The 19,117-nt window shown below is 44.2% G+C and overlaps 1 protein-coding gene across 1 annotated transcript in view; it reads left to right on the top strand.

Annotated features, from left to right (window-relative positions):
• The window catches only part of pgm2l1 (phosphoglucomutase 2-like 1), a 167,211-nt gene that overhangs the window by 121,521 nt on the left and 26,573 nt on the right, over window positions 1-19,117 (top strand). Inside the window, exons 10-12 of the mRNA XM_072262471.1 lie at window positions 7,671-7,764; window positions 12,693-12,822; window positions 17,367-17,556. Coding sequence (XP_072118572.1) covers window positions 7,671-7,764; window positions 12,693-12,822; window positions 17,367-17,556 — 414 coding nt within the window. The remainder of the gene's footprint in view (window positions 1-7,670; window positions 7,765-12,692; window positions 12,823-17,366; window positions 17,557-19,117) is intronic.

The raw sequence follows: 19,117 nt of genomic DNA, 5'->3' as shown, positions 1-19,117 counted from the left end.
TCAGAGTATGTAGTCCACATCCACAGATCCCTCAAAGTTGCCATACCAGTTGATAAAGTTGTCAAAAAGGTGCATGTTGTGTTGGCCTTCATGTCGAGGGATTGAGTTCAATAGCCTTAAAATAACGTTGCAGCTCTCTAAAGGTACTTGAGGTACTGTGTTCAGTTCTGGTCACCTCATGGAAAGGGTGTGGAAGCTCTAGAGACGGTGCAGCGAAGACTTACCAGGATGCTGCCTGGATAAAAGAGCATGTCTTATGGGGATAGATTGAATGAGCTAGGGTTTTCTCTTTGGAGTGAAGGAGAATGAAAGGTGACTAAATTGAGGTGTGCAAGATGATAGAGGCATAGATAATGTGGACAGTCAGAGACTTTTTCCAGAGTATAAATGGCTAATACGAGGGAGTATAACTCTAAAGTGAATGGATGAAATCAGAGACAGAGAGAGGTTTATACACGGAGAATGATAGGTGCATGAAACATGCTGCCAGACTGGTGGTGCAGGCAGATACATTTGGAACATTTAAGAGAGCCTTAGGTAGACACGTGGATTAAAGAAAAATGGAGGTCTATTTAGGAGAGAAGAGTTAGAAACATAGAAAATCTATAGCACAACACAGGCCTTTCGGCCCACAAAGCTGTGCTGAACATGTCCCTGCCTTAGAACTACCCTGGCTTTACCCATAGCCCACTATTTTTCTAAGGTCCATGTAGCCATCCAGGAGTCTCTTAAAAGACCTTATCGTTTCCGCCTCCACCACTGCCGCCTGCAGCCCTTTCCACACACTCCCCATTCTCTGTGTAAAAAAAACTTACCCCTGATATCTCCTCTGTACCTACTTCCAAGTACTGGAAAACTATGCCCTCTTTTGCTAGCCATTCAGCCCTGGGGAAAAGCCCCTGACTATCCACATGACCAATGCCTCTCATTATCTTGTACACCTCTATCAGGTCACCTCTCATCCTTCGTCGCTCCAAGGAAAAAAGGCCAAGTTCACTCAACCTATTCTCATAAGGCATGCTCCCCAGTCCAGACAAAATCTTTGTAAATCTCCTCTGCACCCTTTCTATGGTTTCCATGTCCTTTCTGTGGTGAGGTGACCAGAACTGAGCACAGTACTCCAAGTGGGGTCTGACTGGGGTCCTATATAGCTGCAACATTACCTCTCAGCTCTTAAACTCAATCCCATGATTGATGAAGGCCAATGCACCGTATGCCTTAATCACAGAGTCAACCTGCGTAGCAGCTTTGAGTGTCCTATGGACTCAGACCCCAAGATCCCTCTGATTCTCCACACTGCCAAGAGTTTTACCATTAATGCTATACTCTGCCATCATATTTGACCTACCAAAATGAACCACCTCATACTTATCTGGGTTGAACTCCATCTGCCACTTCTCAGCCCAGTTTTGCATCCTATCAATGTCCCGTTGTAATCTCTGACAACCCACACTATCCACAACACCCCCAACCTTTGTGTCATCAGCAAATTTACTGACCCATCCCTCCACTTCCTCATCCAGCTCCTTTATAAAAATCACAAAGAGTAGGGGTCCCAGAACAGATCCCTGAGGCACACCACTGGTGACCAACCTCCATGCAGAATATGACCCATCTACAACCACTCTTTGCCTTCTGTGGACAAGCCAGTTCTGGATCCACAAAACAATCTCCCCTTGGATCCCATGCCTCCTTACTTTCTCAATAAGCCTTGCATGGGGTAACTTGTCAAATGCCTTGCTGAAATCCATATACACTACATCTACATCTGGTTGATTGATCTTGTAGTATGTTAAAAAGTCAGCACAATATTCTGGGCTGAAGGACCTGTACTGTGCTGTAGTGTTCTATGTTCTATCTGACCTGCTGTGTATTTCCTGTAGTTTCTGTGTTGAGTCACGCTTCTAGTGACTGCAGGATGCTGCTTTAGACTGTAGCAGTAGTGAATGCTCTGTATCTCAAGCCGATTACTATTGGCCAGTAGCCTTCCCAGCATCAAGGATATCTTCAGGAGCAACGTCTCAAAAAGGCAGGATCCCCATCACCCAGGCAGTGCCCTCTGCTCATTGCTACCATCAAGGAGCAGGTACAGGAACCTGAAGAGACACACTCAACATTTTAGGAACAGCTTCTTCCTGTCTGTCATCAGATTTCTGAATGGACAATGGATCCATGAACACTACCTCAATATTTTTTCCTTTTTTCTTTTTGTTTGCTCTCTTGCCATGCTTCCATACATACATACATATTATTTATTTATTTGTTTATTTGTAATTTACAGGGTTTTTATTGTGTATTGCAATGTACTGCTGCTGCAAAACAACATATGCCAGTGTTATTATACCTGATTCTGATTGCTATAAAACTGGTCAGAGAAACTCTGGAAACTCTGGCTCACATTAGATGTAACTTGTTAGTATTCTGATAAAAATGTCCAAATACTGTGTCTCTGATATGATCACAACTAAAAATTCTGCACCAATAAGGATGTTGGGTGCCAAACTAGCTGATGAAATATCTGAATACTCTGATGCAAGACAAACTTTGCGTGCTACAGAGGATCTCTCTGCAGATCTATCTATGAGCGACTCACCAACTGCATCTAATGTAATCAGGTATCCATGAAAACTTAGCTTAGATCAATTACAATCTGCCTCTATCATTCTCATAAGTTTCTGGTGTGTGAAACATAGGAGTAGAATTAGGCCATTTGGCTCATTGAGTATGCGTTTCCATTCCATTATGGTTGATTTATTACACCTCTCAGCCCCATTCTCCAACCTTCTCCCTGTAACCTATGATGCCCTTAGTAATCAAAAATCCATCAACCTCCACTTTAAGTACAGCCAGTGAGATGGCCTCCGCAGCTGTCTGTGGCACAGATCCACCACCTTCCGGCTAAAGAAATTCCCCCTCATCTCTCTTCTGAAGGGATGTCGGACAAAGTCAGCATGGATTTGTGAAAGGAAAATCATGTCTGATGAATGTCATAGAATTTTTTGAGGATGTAACTAGTAGAGTGGATAGGGGAGAACCAGTGGCTGTGGTATATTTGGATTTTCAAAAGGCTTTTGACAAGGTCCCACACAGGAGATTAGTGTGCAAACTTAAAGCACACGGTATTGGGGGTAAGGTATTGATGTGGGTAGAGAATTGGTTGGCAGACAGGAAGCAAAAAGTGGGAATAAACGGGACCTTTACAGAATGGCAGGCAGTGACTAATGGGGTACCACAAGGCTCAGTACTGGGACCCCATTTGTTTACAATATATATTAATGACTTAGATGAGGGAATTAAATGCAACATCTCCAAGTTTGCAGATGACACGAAGCTGGGCGGCAGTGTTAGCTGTGAGAAGGATGCTAAGAGGATGCAGGGTGACTTGGATAGGTTAGGTGAGTGGGCAAATTCACGGCAGATGCAATTTAATGTCGATAAATGTGAGGTTATCCACTTTGGTGGCAAGAACAGGAAAACAGATGATTATCTGAATGGTGGCCGATTAGGAAAAGGGGAGGTGCAACGAGACCTGGGTGTCATTGTACACCAGTCATTGAAAGTGGGCACGCGGGAACAGCAGGCGGTGAAAAAAGCAAATGGTATGCTGGCATTCATAGCAAGAGGATTCGAGTACAGGAGCAGGGAGGTACTACTGCAGTTGTACAAGGCCTTGGTGAGACCACACCTAGAGTATTGTGTGCAGTTTTGGTCCCCTAATCTGAGGAAAGACATTCTTGCCATAGAGGGGGTACAAAGAAGGTTCAACAGATTGATTCCTGGGATGGCAGGACTTTCATATGACTAGGCTTATACTCTTTGGAATTTAGAAGATTGAGGGGGGATCTATTTGAAACATATAAAATCCTAAAGGGATTGGACAGGCTAGATGCAGGAAGATTGTTCTCGATGTTGGGGAAGTCCAGAACGAGGGGTCACAGTTTGAGGATGAAGGGGAAGCCTTTTGGGACCGAGATGAGGAAAAACTTCTTCACACAGAGAGTGGTGAATCTGTGGAATTCCCTACCACAGGAAACAGTTGAGGCCAGTTCATTGGCTATATTTAAGAGGGAGTTAGATATGGCCCTTGTGGCTAAAGGGATCAGGGGGTATGGAGGGAAGGCTGGTACAGGGTTCTGAGTTGGATGATCAGCCATGATCATACTGAATGGCGGTGCAGGCTCAAAGGGCCGAATGGCCTACTCCTGCACCTATTTTCTATGTTTCTACTCCGAGGCTGTGCCCTGTGGCCCTAGACCTCTTCCGCTATAGGAAACATCTATCTCGGTCTTTTAATATTCACATAGTTTTAATGAGATTCACCCCTCATTCTTCTAAAACAATAGTGAGCTCAGACTCTGAGCCATCAAACACTCCTTTTCATTCCCAGGATCATTGTCATGAACCTCCTTTGGACTGTCTCCAACGTTAGAGCATCCTTTCTAGAATATGGAAGTATTCATAATACTCCAAATGTGGTCTGACCAATATCTTGTAAAGCCTCAGCATTACATCATTGCTTTTATATTCTAGTCCTCTCAAAATGAATAGTAACTCTGCATTTACCTTCCTCACCACCAAGTCAACCTGCAAGTTAACCTTTAGGCAAATCCTGCACGAGGACTTGCAAGTCCCTTTGTGGCTCCGATTTCTGATTTTTCTCCCGATTTGAAAGATATTCTATGACCTTATTCCTTCACTTCAAGGAAAGCAAGCCCTACCTATCAAACTCTCCTCACAAAGTCATCCAATTCCAGACATCCCACCTCTCCTGGAAATTCCGAGAGTTTTCCACATATTAATAGTGGCTCCCTGATGCCCGCAAATTATATACAATGTCACGGAAATCAATTTTTTTGAGAGCGAGCGAGAGAGCGCGGGAGAGAAAGCAAAAGTGAAAGTGTGAGAGCGACCATGAGAGAGAGGGAGAGGGAGCGAGCGAGAGAGAAAGCAAGCAAGTTCGCGCCATGGGAGAGTGTTCCAAAAAAACGTACGTCACCCCAGGCTACATTAAAGTGTACCCCTGCCTTACAGGGGTCAACATAATGACAGTGTTGCTCGCTGCACTGTTTGCAAAAGTGACTTTTCTATTGCCCATGGTGGGTTAAGACTGTAAAAGACATGTTGAGGTGAGTTTAACAGGTGTCATTCGTTCATTAGCATAGCTAACATTATTTAAACTAGCTGGCCAGCTGCTAAGGAGCTACTCTATTGCAGACATCCCACCTCTCCCAGAAGTCTCCCGCAAATTGATGGTGCTACCTCCCTGAAACAAGTTTTTGCAGGGTGGGATGTCTGCAATTCAAGCCACATTGCATCTCGGCTGCAGCTCTCTCCAACTTAACTACGTACTTCCTGATGACCACAACTGTGTACAATCTAACGAGTGTTCTGTAAATTGGCAACATAACATCCCAACTTTTGTTTTCTATGTCCTAATCTACACACAGTGGTCACTTTATTGGGTATTCCTGTACCAAATAAAGTTGGCCCTAAGTATGTGTTCCTGGTCTTCTGCTGCAATAGCCCATCCACATAAAGTTTGACGTGTTGTACGTCCAGAGTGCTCATCTGCACACCACTGTTGTGACGCATGGTTATTTGAGTTACTGTCTTCTTCCTGTCAGCTTGAGCCAGTCTGGCCATTCTCTTCTGACCTCTCTCATTAACAAGGAGTTTTTGCCCGTGGAACTGCCATTCATGGGATTTTTTTTGTTCTTGCACTATTCTCTGTAAACTCTAGGGATTATTTTGTGTGAAAATCCCAGGAGATCATCTGATTAAATTCCACCGTGGTATAATTTCAGAGCATTTGTCCTGGGCCCAGCAAGTGTAATCACAAAGAAAGCATGGCAGTGCCTCTATTTAGAAGTTTGCAAAGGCACAGCATAACATTGAAAACTTTGACAAACTTGGATAGGTGTGTGGCAGAGAATATAGAATATACTGACTGGCTGCATTACGGCCTGGTATGGAAACACCAATGCCCATGAATGGAAAACCCTACAAAAGTAGTAGATATGGTCCAGTCTATCACAGGTAATGTCCTCCCCACCACTGAGCATGTTTACAGGAAGCAGCACCCATCACCAGAAACCCTCACCACCCAGGTCATGGTCTCCTCTTGCTACTGTCATCAGGAAGAAGGTACAAGAGTCTCAGGACCCACACCACCAGGTTCAGGAACAGTTATTACCCCTCAGCCATCAGGCTCTTTTGTCCTTGCACATTTTGTCTTTTGCACACTGGTTGTTTGTCTGTCCTGTTGGGTGCCGCCTTTATTGATTCTATTGTGGTTATTGGATTTACTGAATATATCAGCAAGAAAATGAACATATGGTGACGTACAGTGTCTATAAAAAGTATTCAAAATCCTTGGAGGTTTTTATGTTTTATTGTTTTACAACATTGAATCACAGTCGATTTAATTTGGCACTTTTTAACACTAAACTCTCTAAACTCAACAGAAAAAAACTCTTTCATGTCAAAGTGAAAACAGATCTGTATAAAGTGATCTAAATTAATTACAAATACAAAACACAAAATAATTGATTGCATAAGTATTCCCCCCTTCAAGTCAGTATCTAGTAGACGCACCTTTGGCAGCAAGTACAGCTTTGAGTCTGTGAGGATAGTTCTCTATCAGCTTTGCACATTTGGACACTGCAATTTTTCCCCATTATTCTTTACAAAACTGCTCGAGCTCTGTCAGATTGCATGGGCATCGAGTACCATTTCTGCAAAATAGTAAATTTTATAGCATTTGCAAGTGATATTAAACCTGATTCCGATTCTGGGAAGTTGTTAATCCATACTGTCTTTATTTAAACGCTGGAGGGTATGAGATCCCCAGTCATACCATGACTCAGTACTGCATTATTGGACTGAGTCACAGACTGGTACAGCACAAAAACTGGCCATTTGGCCCATCACTTCCATACTGACTTTTGCCAATTCTAATCCTATTTGCTCAGATTACATAGACCACTGAGCAGTACAGCACAGAAACACGATATCGTGCCAAACCAAATAAATTATTCATTAAATGACCAACTAGACTAATCGCTTGTGCCTACGCAATGTCCATATCCTTCCATTTTCCTCACAGTCATATGCTTATCTAAACAGCTCTTAAAATTCTGTGATGTATCTCCCTCTACCTCCACTTCAGGCAGTGCATTCCAGGCACGCAGCACTCTCTGTGTGGATATATTTTTAAACAAACAAATTGTTCTGCACATCTCTTTTGAACTGACTTCCTCTCACCTTAAATGCATGCCCTCTGGTATCAGACATTTCAACCCTGGAAAAAGGTTCTGTCTGCCTGTCAGATTATGACGGTATGATTTTATGCCTTGTCTTTTTAAATATAGTGTTTAAAAGACAGTGCCAACCGTTCTCTGAATTTAAAACAAATCCTTACCATAGGATCATAAGACATGGGAGCAGGATTAGGCCATTCAGCCCATCAAGTTACACCGTCCTCTGGTCCCAGACTCCCTCACTGTAGGAAACATCCTCTCCACGTAACTAAGCCTTCGAATATTCAATACACTCGCAGCCTCCAGCACACCCTTAGGTTCTGTTGGTTATTAATGCAAACAATGTATTTCACTGTATGTTTTCACATGCACATGATAAATGAATCTGAAGCTGAATTTGTTTTGTTTAAGGAAACTTTGCCGGGGTTCAAGTGGATTGGAAACAGGATCGATGAACTGCTGCACAGTGGAAAGGAGGTGTTGTTTGCATTTGAAGAATCCATTGGTGAGACTTTCTCTGCATTTGTCATCCTGTACTCCAGTAGAAACAGGCAGCCACCGCCTGTGACTGCTATAGACTCACTCCTCCTAAATAAGACTGTAAGACCATAAGCTGTAGGAGCAGAATTAGTCCAGTTGGCTTATCAAGTCTGCTCTGCCATTTTAATCCAATTTTCCTCTCAGTTCAAGTCTCCTGCCTTCTCCCCATACCTGTGAAATGTGACATCTCTGTGTGTGAGTTGTAGAAGAGGTGTTCTGCAACTTTGTTCTTACTATGTTCTGAAAGTGTAAGAACACAGGGGCAGCATGGTAGTGTAGTGGTTAGCGCCACACCATTACAGCACTGCAACCCAAGTACAACTCCCACCGCTGTCTATAAGGAGTTTGTACGTTTTTCCTGTGAGCACATGGGTTTCCTCTGGGTGCTCTGGTTTACTCCCACAGTCCAAAGACGTACCGGTTAGTAGATTAATTGGTCACATGGGTATAATTGGGTAAACATAGAAAATCTACAGCACAGTACAGGCCCTTCAGCCCACAAAGTTGTGCCGAACATGTTCCTACCTTAGAAACTAGTAGACTTTCCCATAGCCCTCTATTTTTCTAAGCTCCATGTACCTATCTAAAAGTCTCTTAAAAGACCCTGTCGTATCCACCTCCACCATCGTTGCCAGCAGCCCATTCCATGCACCAACCACTCTCTGAGTAAAAAATTTACCCCTGACATCTCCTCTGTACCTACTCCCCAGCACCTTAAACCTGTGTCCTCTTGTGTTAGCCATTTCAGCCCTGGGAAAAAGCCTCTGGCTATCCACACAATCAATGCCTCTCATCATCTTATACACCTCTATCAGGTCACCTCTCATCTTCTGTCGCTCCAAGGAGAAATTGGGTAGCACAAACTTGTTGGGAAGGAAGGGTCTGTTCTTATGCTGTATCTCTAAAATAAAAATAAAGTAATCAATCTCATGCAAACCAGGAGATATAAAGATGAACTTTATTCAGACCCTAACACCATAAGACATAGGAGCAGAATTAGGTCATTTGGCCCAACGAATCTGCTCTGCCATTTCATCATGGCTGATCCTTTTCTTCCCCCCTCCTCAGCCCCACACCCCAACCTTCTCCCCATAACCTTTGATGCCGTGTCCAAACAAGAACCTATCAAACTCTGCCTTAAATACACCCAGTGACCTGGCCTCCATAGCTGCCTGTGGTAATAAATTCCACAAACTCATCACTCTCTGGCTAAAGAAATTTCTCCACAGCTCTGTTTTAAATGGACACCTCTCTATCCTGAGGCTGTGCCCTCTTGTTCTAGACTACCCCACCTTGGGAAATATCCTTTCCACATCTACTCTGTCTGGGCCTTTCAACATTCAAAAGGTTTCAATGAGATCCCCCCCCTCATCCTTCTAAATTCCAGCGAGTACAGACCCAAAGCCATCAAATGTTCCTCGTATGATAACCCTTTCATTCCTGGAATCATTCTTGTGAACCTCCTCTGAATCCTCTCCAGTACCAGGACATCTTTTCTTAGATGAGTTCAAGGTGAGGCCTCACCAATGCCTTAAGGCCTCAGCATCATATCTGTGCACTTGTAGACCTCTTGAAATGAATGCTAACAATGCATTTGTCTTCCTCACCACTGACTCTACCTGCAAGTTAACCTTTAGGGTGTTCTACACAAGGACTCCTAAGTCCCTTTGCATCTCAGAGATTTGGATTTTCTCCCTATTTTGAAAATAGTCTGCACATTTTGTTCTACTACCAAAGTGCATGACCATGCATTTTCCAACATTGTATTTCATTTGTCACTTTCTTGCCCGTTCCCCTAATCTGTCTAAATCCTTCTGCAGCCTACCTTTTTCCTCAACACTACCTGCCCCTCCACCAATCTTCTTAACAGCTGCAAACTTGGCAACAAAGCCATCTATTCCATCATCTAAATTATTGACAACAAGAAGTTGTCCCAACACCGACCCCTGCAGAACGCCACTAGTCACTGGCAGCCAACCAGAAAAGGGTCCGTTTATTTGTCACATGTACATTTAACACAGTGAAATGTGTCGTTTCCATCAACAACCAACACAGTCCAAGGATGTGCTGGGGGCAGCCAGCAAGTGTTGCCATGCTTCCACAGCTTACTCACTTTGATTAATACATCTGGCTTTGGAACGTGGGAGGTAACCAGAGAGCCTACAGGGAACCCACAGAGTTCCGGGGAGAACTTAAGAGACTGCACAGGATTCGAAACTGGATCGCTGGCTCTATGAAGCATTATACTAACTGCTACATTAAATATCAACTGAACTCCTGTGATATCACTGCTAAGTATTTTAATTAACTGTAATTTTTTTAAGCAATACACATGCTGGGGGAACTCAGCAGGTCAGATATGCTATGGAAAAGGGTAAACTGACGACTGTGGACTGAGTGCCTTCAGCAGGACTGAGAGTGGAAGGGGGAGATGCCTGAATTAAAAGGTGGGGAGAGGAGGAAGAGTTTAGCTGGAAGGTGATAGGTGAAGCCAGTGAGGTCAAGGGCTGGAGAAGAAAGAGTCTGATGGGAAAGGAGAGTGAACAACAGGAGAAAAGGAAGAAGGAGACCTGGGGGAAGTGATAGGCATGGGAGAAGAAGTAAAATTTCGGAGTGGGGAATACAAGAAGGGGATGGGGGTGAAGTTTTGTTCACCAGAAGGAGAAATCAATGTTCTTGCCATCAAGTTGGAGGGTACCCAGACAAAATTTAAGGTGATGCTCCTCCACCTTCAAGTTGGCTTCATCTTGACACAAGAGGGGGCTGTAGATTGACACGTCAGAATGGGTATGGGGATCTGAATTAAAATGTTTGACCATCGGGAATTGCTAATTGTGGCGGATGGTGCAGAGGTGCTTGACAAAATGGTCCCCAAATTTACTACAGGTCTCACCAATGTAGATGAGGCCGCATCGGGAGCACCGGACACAATAGGCAACCCCAACAGATACACAGATTTAGTGTTGCCTCACCTGGGAGAACTGTTTGGGGCCCTGAATAGAGTTAAATGGGCAGGCATGGCAGTTAGGCTATTTGCAATCATGAAAGGGACTAATGGAAAAGGGAATAACAGAGGGAGCGATCCTTGTGGAAAGCACAGGGGGCGGAGGTTAGTGGTGGGTAAACAGATCTTTAATGGTAGGATCCCTTTGGAGATGGCGGAAGTTTTGGAGGATAATGTGTTGGATACGGAATCTGATGGGGTGGTAGACCCGGACAAGAGGGAGTCTTATCACTATTACGACGGTGGGAAGATGGTGTGAGCACAGCTGTATGGAAAAGGAAAAGGAAGAGATGCAGATGAGGGCAGCATCAGTAATAGAGGGAGGGAAATCTTGTCCTTTAAAGGAGGACATCTCTGCTGACCTGGAATGGAGAACAGGTGCAGTAGAACAGTACCTCCATACTATCCACCACATGCAGGACTTCCTGTGGCCAAACATTTTAATTCCCATTCCTTTCCCCTTTCCCTTTCTGATATATTGATGCGTGGCCACCTCTTCTGCCAAGATGAGGCCAACCTCAGGGTGGAGGAATAGCACCTTATATTGTGTCTTGGTATCCTCCAACTTGATGCTATGAACCCCGATTTCTCCTTCTGCTGAACAAAACTCCCCCTCCTTCTCCTGCCCAAAACTCTGCTCCTTCTTCTGTCCCCCCCACCCTGCCTATTACTTCCCCTGGGTCCCCTCCTCCTTCCCTTTCTCCTATTGTCCATTCTCCTTTCCTATCTGATTCTGTTTCTCTTCAGCCCTTGACCTTTCCCACCCACCTGGTTTCACCCATCACCTTCCAGCTATCCTCTTTACCCTCTCTCCACCTTTTTAGTTCAGGCATCTCCCCCCTTCCTCTCAGTCCTGAAGAAGGTTCTCAGCCCGAAACATCAACTGTTTACTCATTTCTATAGATGCTGCCTGACCTGTTGAGGTCCTACTGCATTTTGTGTGTCTTGCTTTGGATTTCCAGCATCTGCAGATTTTCTCATGTTTGTAATTTTTTAAGCTGTCTATCTGTATGTGTATGTATATACATTCTTTATAGAGTTTGTGAGAGTCCAGTTCGCATGAACGTCTATATTGTAGATTTGATAAAACTTTAAAGACATAAAGCATAGGAGCAGAATTAGGCCATTCAGCCCAATGAGTCTGCTCCACTGATATAGTATCCCTCTCAATCCCATTCTCCAGCCTTCCCCCTGTAACCTTTTGATGCCCTGACTAATCTAGATCCTATCAATCTCGGCCGTAAATGTACCCAATGACCTGGCCTCCACAGTCACCCGTGGCAATAAATTCCACAGATTCACCACCCTCTGGCTAAACAAATTCCTCCTCGGCTCTGTTCTGGGGGCTGTGCCTTCTGGTCTTGGACTCTCTAGTATAGAAAATATCCTCTCCACGTCCACACTATCTAGACCTTTCAATATTCAATAGGCTTTAATGATATCACCCCTCATTCTTCTAAATTCCAGCAAGTACAGACCCATCAAATGCTACTCATACATTAACCCTTTCATTCCTGGGATCATTCTTGTGAACCTCCTCTGGACCTTCTCCAATGCCAGCACATCCTTTTTTTAGATATGGTACCCAAAACTGCTCACAATAGTCCAAGTGCAGTCTCAGTAATGCCTTATACTACTACTACTATGTCGACTCAGGCCTAGGGGGCCAGTGTCAGGCAATGCCTCAGCATCACATCCTTGGTTTGCAAATCTAGTCCCCTGGAAATTAATGCCTTTCTTATTAGTTGTGAGGCTCAGTACTGGAAGTGCCTAATGTTATTCTCTGTTCTGGTGGACATGCCGTGCACTCTCAGGTTTCTTTGTCTGCTTTCCACACCCATACTGCTTGCACTCCCAAGTGAATCTGCCCTTCCTCTTGTTCCTTTTAGGGTTTATGTGTGGCACCCTAACGCTTGATAAGGACGGGGTGAGCGCGGCAGTAATCGTGGCAGAAATGGCAGCGTATCTGGAAACCACGAGCCTCACGTTAGTCGAGCAGTTGAAAAATATTTACAGAACGTGAGTAATATGCACAAAATGCTGGAGGAGCTCAGCTTGTCTTATGAGGAAAAGTAGAGAAAGCTAGGGCTTTTCTCTCTGGAGTGAAGGGAGATGTGAGGTGACATGATAGAGGAGTATAAGTTGATAGAGGCATAGATCGAGTGGATAATCAGAGACATTTTCCCAGGGTGGAAATGGCTACTACAAGAGAACATTCTTTTAAGGTGATTGGAGTAAAGTACAGTCAGCCCTCCTTATCCGCGAGTTCTGCATGCACGAATTCAACCAACCGCGAATCGAGAAAACCCGGAAGTGCTCTTCCAGCACTTGCTGATCGAGCATATACCGACTTTTTTTTCTTGTCATTATTCCTTAAACAATGCAGTATAACAACTATTTTACATGGCATTTACATTGTATTAGGTATTATAAGTAATCTAGAAATGATTTCAAGTATACGGGAGGATGTGCATAGGTTATCGTGGATCAGGATCGAAAAAAAACGGAAGTTCTCTTACTAAGTAAGTTGGAACAGGTACATCCGGTATTATTTAGCATCAGTTAGTCAAACGTTTGTCTTAGTATATAGTATATATTTTACCTTTCTATGCATATAAAATACTTAAGAAACGTTTGTTTCAGCACCGGGCTCGGGAACGGAAGTTCGATCCAGTGACAGAGCGCTCCCAAGCATGCTCTCCATCCCTGCCGGGTTGATGTGAAGGATCAAAAGCCCAAAACCCAAAAACCCAATAATTAAACCACTGCGTTGCTTAGTAATAATTGTAGCTTTAATCGGGCAGGGCCTTTCTCACTTTAACCTTTAAATTTGTTCTGATCGTTGACCGACTGTAACAGCCTAACGCTTTTCCAGTGACCGATGGCGTTTCACCTCTTTCTGATCGCTTTATTATTTCCACTTTATTTTAAATTGTGATCGTGATTATTTTCGTGAAAGGAAACACTGCGGATTCAGAGCTCCGCTACCGGGTCCTAATGCCCACCGCACTGACACAGGTTAAATAAGGTCCAGGGTTCCGCTGGGTCCTAAGGTCCACCATATTGAAACGGGTTGAATAAGGGAATTGGGCATCCATGTTTCCTGGTATCCGCGAGGAATCCCGGAACCAATCCCTCATGGATAAAGAGGGCTGACTGTATAGTGAGGATGTCAGAGGTCAGTTCATTACACAGAGAGTGGTAGGTGTGTGTCTAGACGCCCTGCCAGGGGTGGTGGTGGAGTCAGATACATTAGGGACATTGAAGAGACTGTTAAATGGGCCCATGGATGATTGAAAAATGGAGGGCTACATTGGAGGCGAGGGCTATGTTGATCTTGGAGGTATGTTGATCTATGTTAAAGGGTCGGCAGAACATCTGGGCAGCAGGGCCTGTACTGGACTGTAATGTTCCGTGTTCTATACGTCCATGAAACCTGGACACCTGTAGGAACACAGAGTACATTAGTTCTTTTTCAAAGATCATACGTTTTCTCTGTCATATTTTAATTTAAAACTTCCATTTGTGAACATACAGCTCCAAGCTGCACCATCACCAGGTTTATATCTCCTTGCCATAAAGGCTCCAGGTAGGACTGCATGGATCACATGTGTTTATAATATACAAGTTTCATTTTCATCAAACACTTCACCTCTATAAAGGCTGCTGTCTCAAAGTGCTCCTGAAGAAGTCAGCGTGCACGTACGTACACACACACACACACACACACACACACACACACACACACACACACACACACACACACACACACCATGCTTGGAGGAACTCAGTAGGTCAAACAGCATCTATGGTGGGGGAGAAACAGATTACCAGCATCTGCAGAATCTCGTGTGTTTAGGCCATTGTTGTAATGTAGGAAGCAAGAGCCAAAAGGTACAAAGCAATAATGGTGGAGAGAGAAATGTTAACCGAAATGCCCAGAGTCAGCTTGACACAATAATGTAGCCTTCCACCTGAGAGCAAGTCAGAACAACACACTCACAACGCTGGAGGAGCTCAGCAGGGCAGGCAGTATCTATGGCAGGGAATAAACAGTCAATGTTTCAGGCTGAGATCCTTCATCAGGACTGGAAAGAAAGAGGCCAAAGGTCAGAATAAGAAGGTGGGAGACAGGCTAGAAGGTGATAGGTGAAGCCAGCTGGGTGGGGGAGGGGGGATGAAGTGAGAAGCTGGGAAATGATGGGTGGAAAAGGTAAAGGGCTGGAAAAGGAATCTGATGGGAGAGGACAGTGGACCATAGGAGAAAGAAGAGGAAGAGGAACACTGAGTGGAGGGGGGAGTGATAGGCGGATGAGGACAAGAGGTAAGAGGTAGGGGAGGGGCAGAATGGGGAAATGAAGAAGAGGGGGGAGAAAAAAAACAAATGTGAGTAGTGTCTGTTTGATAGTGAGTTGCACTCATCTTCCTGTCATTAAGTGTTCACACCTCTGATACTGAGCAGTTTTCTCTAAACATCGCATCTACACCAACTCAAAATAATGGCATGAATGCTCTCTAAAATACACTGATCTGAAAGACGGCACAAAGGTAGGTGGTGGTGTGGATGGTATAGAAGGTTGTTGTTGGTTACTACAGGACACTGAGAGGATGCAGAGCTGGGCTGAGAAGTGGAGATGGTGTTCCACCCAGATAGGTGTGAAGCGGAAGGTTGCATTTGAAGGCAGAATACATGGTTAATTGCAGGATTCTTATGCGTGTTGAGGAATGGGTGGATCTTGGGATTCACATCCAAAGATCCCTCAAAGTTACTGCACACATTGATAGGGTTATTAAGAAGGCATTTGTTGTGTTGGCCTTCATTAGTCAAGGAATTGAGTTCAAGAGCCATGAGGTAATGTTACAGATCTATAAAACCCTGGTTAGACCACGCTGGGAATACCGTGTTCTGTTCTGGTCACTTCATATAGGAAAGATGCAGAAGCTTTAGAGATGGTGCAGAGGAGATTTAATAGGATGCTGCCTGGATTAACAAACATGTCTTGTGAGGATAGATTGGGCTTTTCTCTTTGGAGTGGCGGAGGATGAGAGGTGACTTGATTAAGGTGTACAAGATGTTAAGAGGCATCTATAGAGTGGACAATCAGAGACTTTTTCCCAAGACAGAGATAGCTAATATGAAGGGCATAATTTTAAAGTTATCGGACGAGTGTATAAGGGATGTCAGAGTAATCTACCTCCCTTATACATTTATACACAGAGAGTGGTGGGTACGTGGAACACGTTGCTGGGGTGGTGATAAGAGGCAGATACATTAGGGCATTTAAGAGACTCTAAATTAGGCACATGGATGATAGAAAAATGGAGGGCTATGCAGGAGGGAAGGGTTAGATTGATTTTGGAATAGTTTAAAGGGTCAGCAAGACAATGGGGGCTAAAGGACCTGTACTCTGGTGTACTGTCTGTTCTATGAAATAAACAGTGGTCTCACTGCAGATTCAGGAAATTGCAAACAAAAGCAGGAACTGTTGCCGGCATCAATGGAAAGAGAGATACAGTTTACATCTCAGGTCCTAGGGAGAGGATACCTAAAACAAGAGGGTATAGGTTTAAGATCAGAGGCGAAAGAATTATGAGACATTGGGGAGCAGCTTCTTTACAGACAGTGGTGCGTATTTGGAATAAGCTGATAGAAACAGTGGTAGAGGACGGCACATTAGCTATGCTTGAAAGCCATCTAGATTGGAAAGAAGCTGCAGAGAATAGTAAACTTAGTCTGCTGCAGCCTCCATAGTATCCAGGACATCTTCAAGGAGCAGTGCCTCAAAAAGTAGGCGTCCATCATTAAGGACCCCATCACCCAGAACATGCCCTCTTCTCATTGCTACCATCAAGGGAGAGGTACATGACCCTTAAGACACACACTCAACGATTCAGGAACAGCTTCTTCCTCTCTGCCATCTGATTTCTGAATGGACATTGAACCCGTGAACACCACCTCACTACTTTTTTTATTTTTTGCACTACTTATTTAATTTAACTATTAATTAACTATATATTTAATTCTCTACACACATACTTACTGTAATTCACGTTTTTCTCCATTATTATGTATTGCATTTTACTGCTGCCACAAGGTTAACAAATTTCTCGAGGTATGCTGCTGATATTAAACCTGATTCTGATAAGTACATGGATAGGGAGGTTTCAGAGGGCTGTGGGCCAGTTCTGAGCTAGTTCAGTGTCAGAGGCTGATGTGAGAGCATCCTTCAAGAACAGCATCGACTCTGTTCTAGATGCCACACCCCACCGCCCGTGGTGAAGCACCACCCTGGGTGGCTGCAAATAGGTGACACCGTGGCTTGAGGCCTAGTCCTCGCTACAGCTCAGGCTAGGCAGCTCCCCGCAGTGGAAGCACATGGATGAAAGAAAAATGGGAGGTTGTGTGAGAGGGAAAGATTAGATTGATCTTGGAGTTTGTTAAAAGGTCAGCACAACATTGTGGGCCGAAATGCCTGTGCTGTACTGTTCTATATTCTAAAAGAGAAACTAGCTGCGAGCTCAGGTTTGGAAACTGATAACTGGCGTTCACCTTCTATGTTTAGATATGGTTATCACATCTCAAGGACATCTTATTTTAAATGCTACGACCCTTCTACAATTAAGAGAATTTTCGATCGGCTTCGGACATATGAGACAGAAAATCAATATCCTCGTTTCTGTGGCCCATTTGAGATTTTGCACATAAGGGATGTAACCACAGGATTTGATAGCAGTCAGCCAAATAAAAAGTCGGTAAGCTTAAACCTTTTCTCATCCTTCACTTGTGATGTTTCTGATTTGTAAGCTGTAGGAACGAGGTGACCTGGCTCACATTTAGGTTCATGTCTATGTGTCCTAGATGCTTTGGAGAATATGTGTTAACAGGATATTTCAGAATGAAAAGCATCATGATTAATGCCCTGGTCCATTGTTCATGTTGATCTCCTGTTTCTCACCCCTTGCCCTTTGTTTTTAAAAACTTAGAGTAAGAGTCCATTCAGCCCATTGTATACATCCTGCCATTTAAAAGAGACCTGAGCGGTAACTTCTTTACACAGAGGATAGTGAGAACCTGGAATGAGCTGCCACATGAAGTGGTCGAGGCGACTACATTTGCAACACTTCAGAGGGGAGGGGCTGGGAAGCTTATCGGCCAAACACAGGCAACTGCGACCCAACTGGGAGGATGCTGCGGTTAGCATGGACCAGTTGGGCCAAAGGGCCTGTTTCTGTGCTGTATTCTGATTCTGTAACAGCAGATACATAAAAAATACAAACAGGAGTATTCTGCCTGGCTTGTTGAGCCTGCTCTGCGAGCTGGGTAAGATCATAGCTGATTTTTACATTTGCACCACTTCCTGCCACTGACCCCTCCTCCCGTTGCTAACCACACTCCTGGCACTGACCCAGCTTTCCATGATTCCATTAGTCTCTAAAGACCATAAAGATAAAGTTTAATTTTATTTGTCGCATGTACGTCAAAAAATACAGTGACATGTGTCATTTACATCACAACCGACAGAGCTTGGGGATTATGTTGAAGCAGCCCACAGATGTTACCATGCTTCTGCCCCAATAATAGTATGTACACAATTTACTAATTCTAACCCGTATGTCTTTGGAACGTGGGAGGAAGCTGGAGCACCCAGAAGAAACTCACACAATAATGGGGAGAACATCAGAACTCCTTGCAGACAGCGATGGGAATTGAAGCTCAGTCGCTGGTGTTAACATATGTTCCACCTGCCGCTACACTACCATGTCGCACCTTGACGTAACTATACTGTTCTGTCTTTATTTTTCCCTAAACATGTAACACCTCCCTTTTCTTTCCACCCTGCAACCGAAAGCTTCTGATTGTGAATAAAGAGTCTTATTTCAGCATCCCTCTGTAATTTTCCAGCATGGACAAATTAGACTGTAGGGCCAGCTTCCGTTCTGCATGACCAACAGAATGGTTACAGCATGGGATGAGGGCATCGCTCTGTAATTGTGATTGTTTGCTGCTTCAGATTTCAGCATCTGCAGTCTCTTGTGTCCCGTGACCTCTAATCCTGCTCTGCTTGACATGGGCCATCTCAGTGAAGTCAGTGCCGCTGTCTGTGCTCAATGGTTGGACAGGTTAGAGCCAAGCACTAATTTCTAGTTGAGTGCCAGGAACCAAAGCAGTTCACCAACAAAGCTAATCTGGTTTGCCACAAGAGATGGTTCACAGAGGCTGTGTTAACTGATGATCCGGAAAAGCCAGGGTCATTTTCACTGGCTAATGGGTGGTTCCATCATTAAGGATGCTGAATGGTCCATGAACCACTGC

The sequence above is a fragment of the Mobula birostris genome, chromosome 7, assembly GCF_030028105.1.
Source record: "Mobula birostris isolate sMobBir1 chromosome 7, sMobBir1.hap1, whole genome shotgun sequence".
NCBI lineage: Eukaryota > Metazoa > Chordata > Chondrichthyes > Myliobatiformes > Myliobatidae > Mobula > Mobula birostris.
The sequence above is the reverse complement of the archived record's forward strand: the minus strand, read 5'-3'. Positions and strand labels throughout refer to the sequence as shown.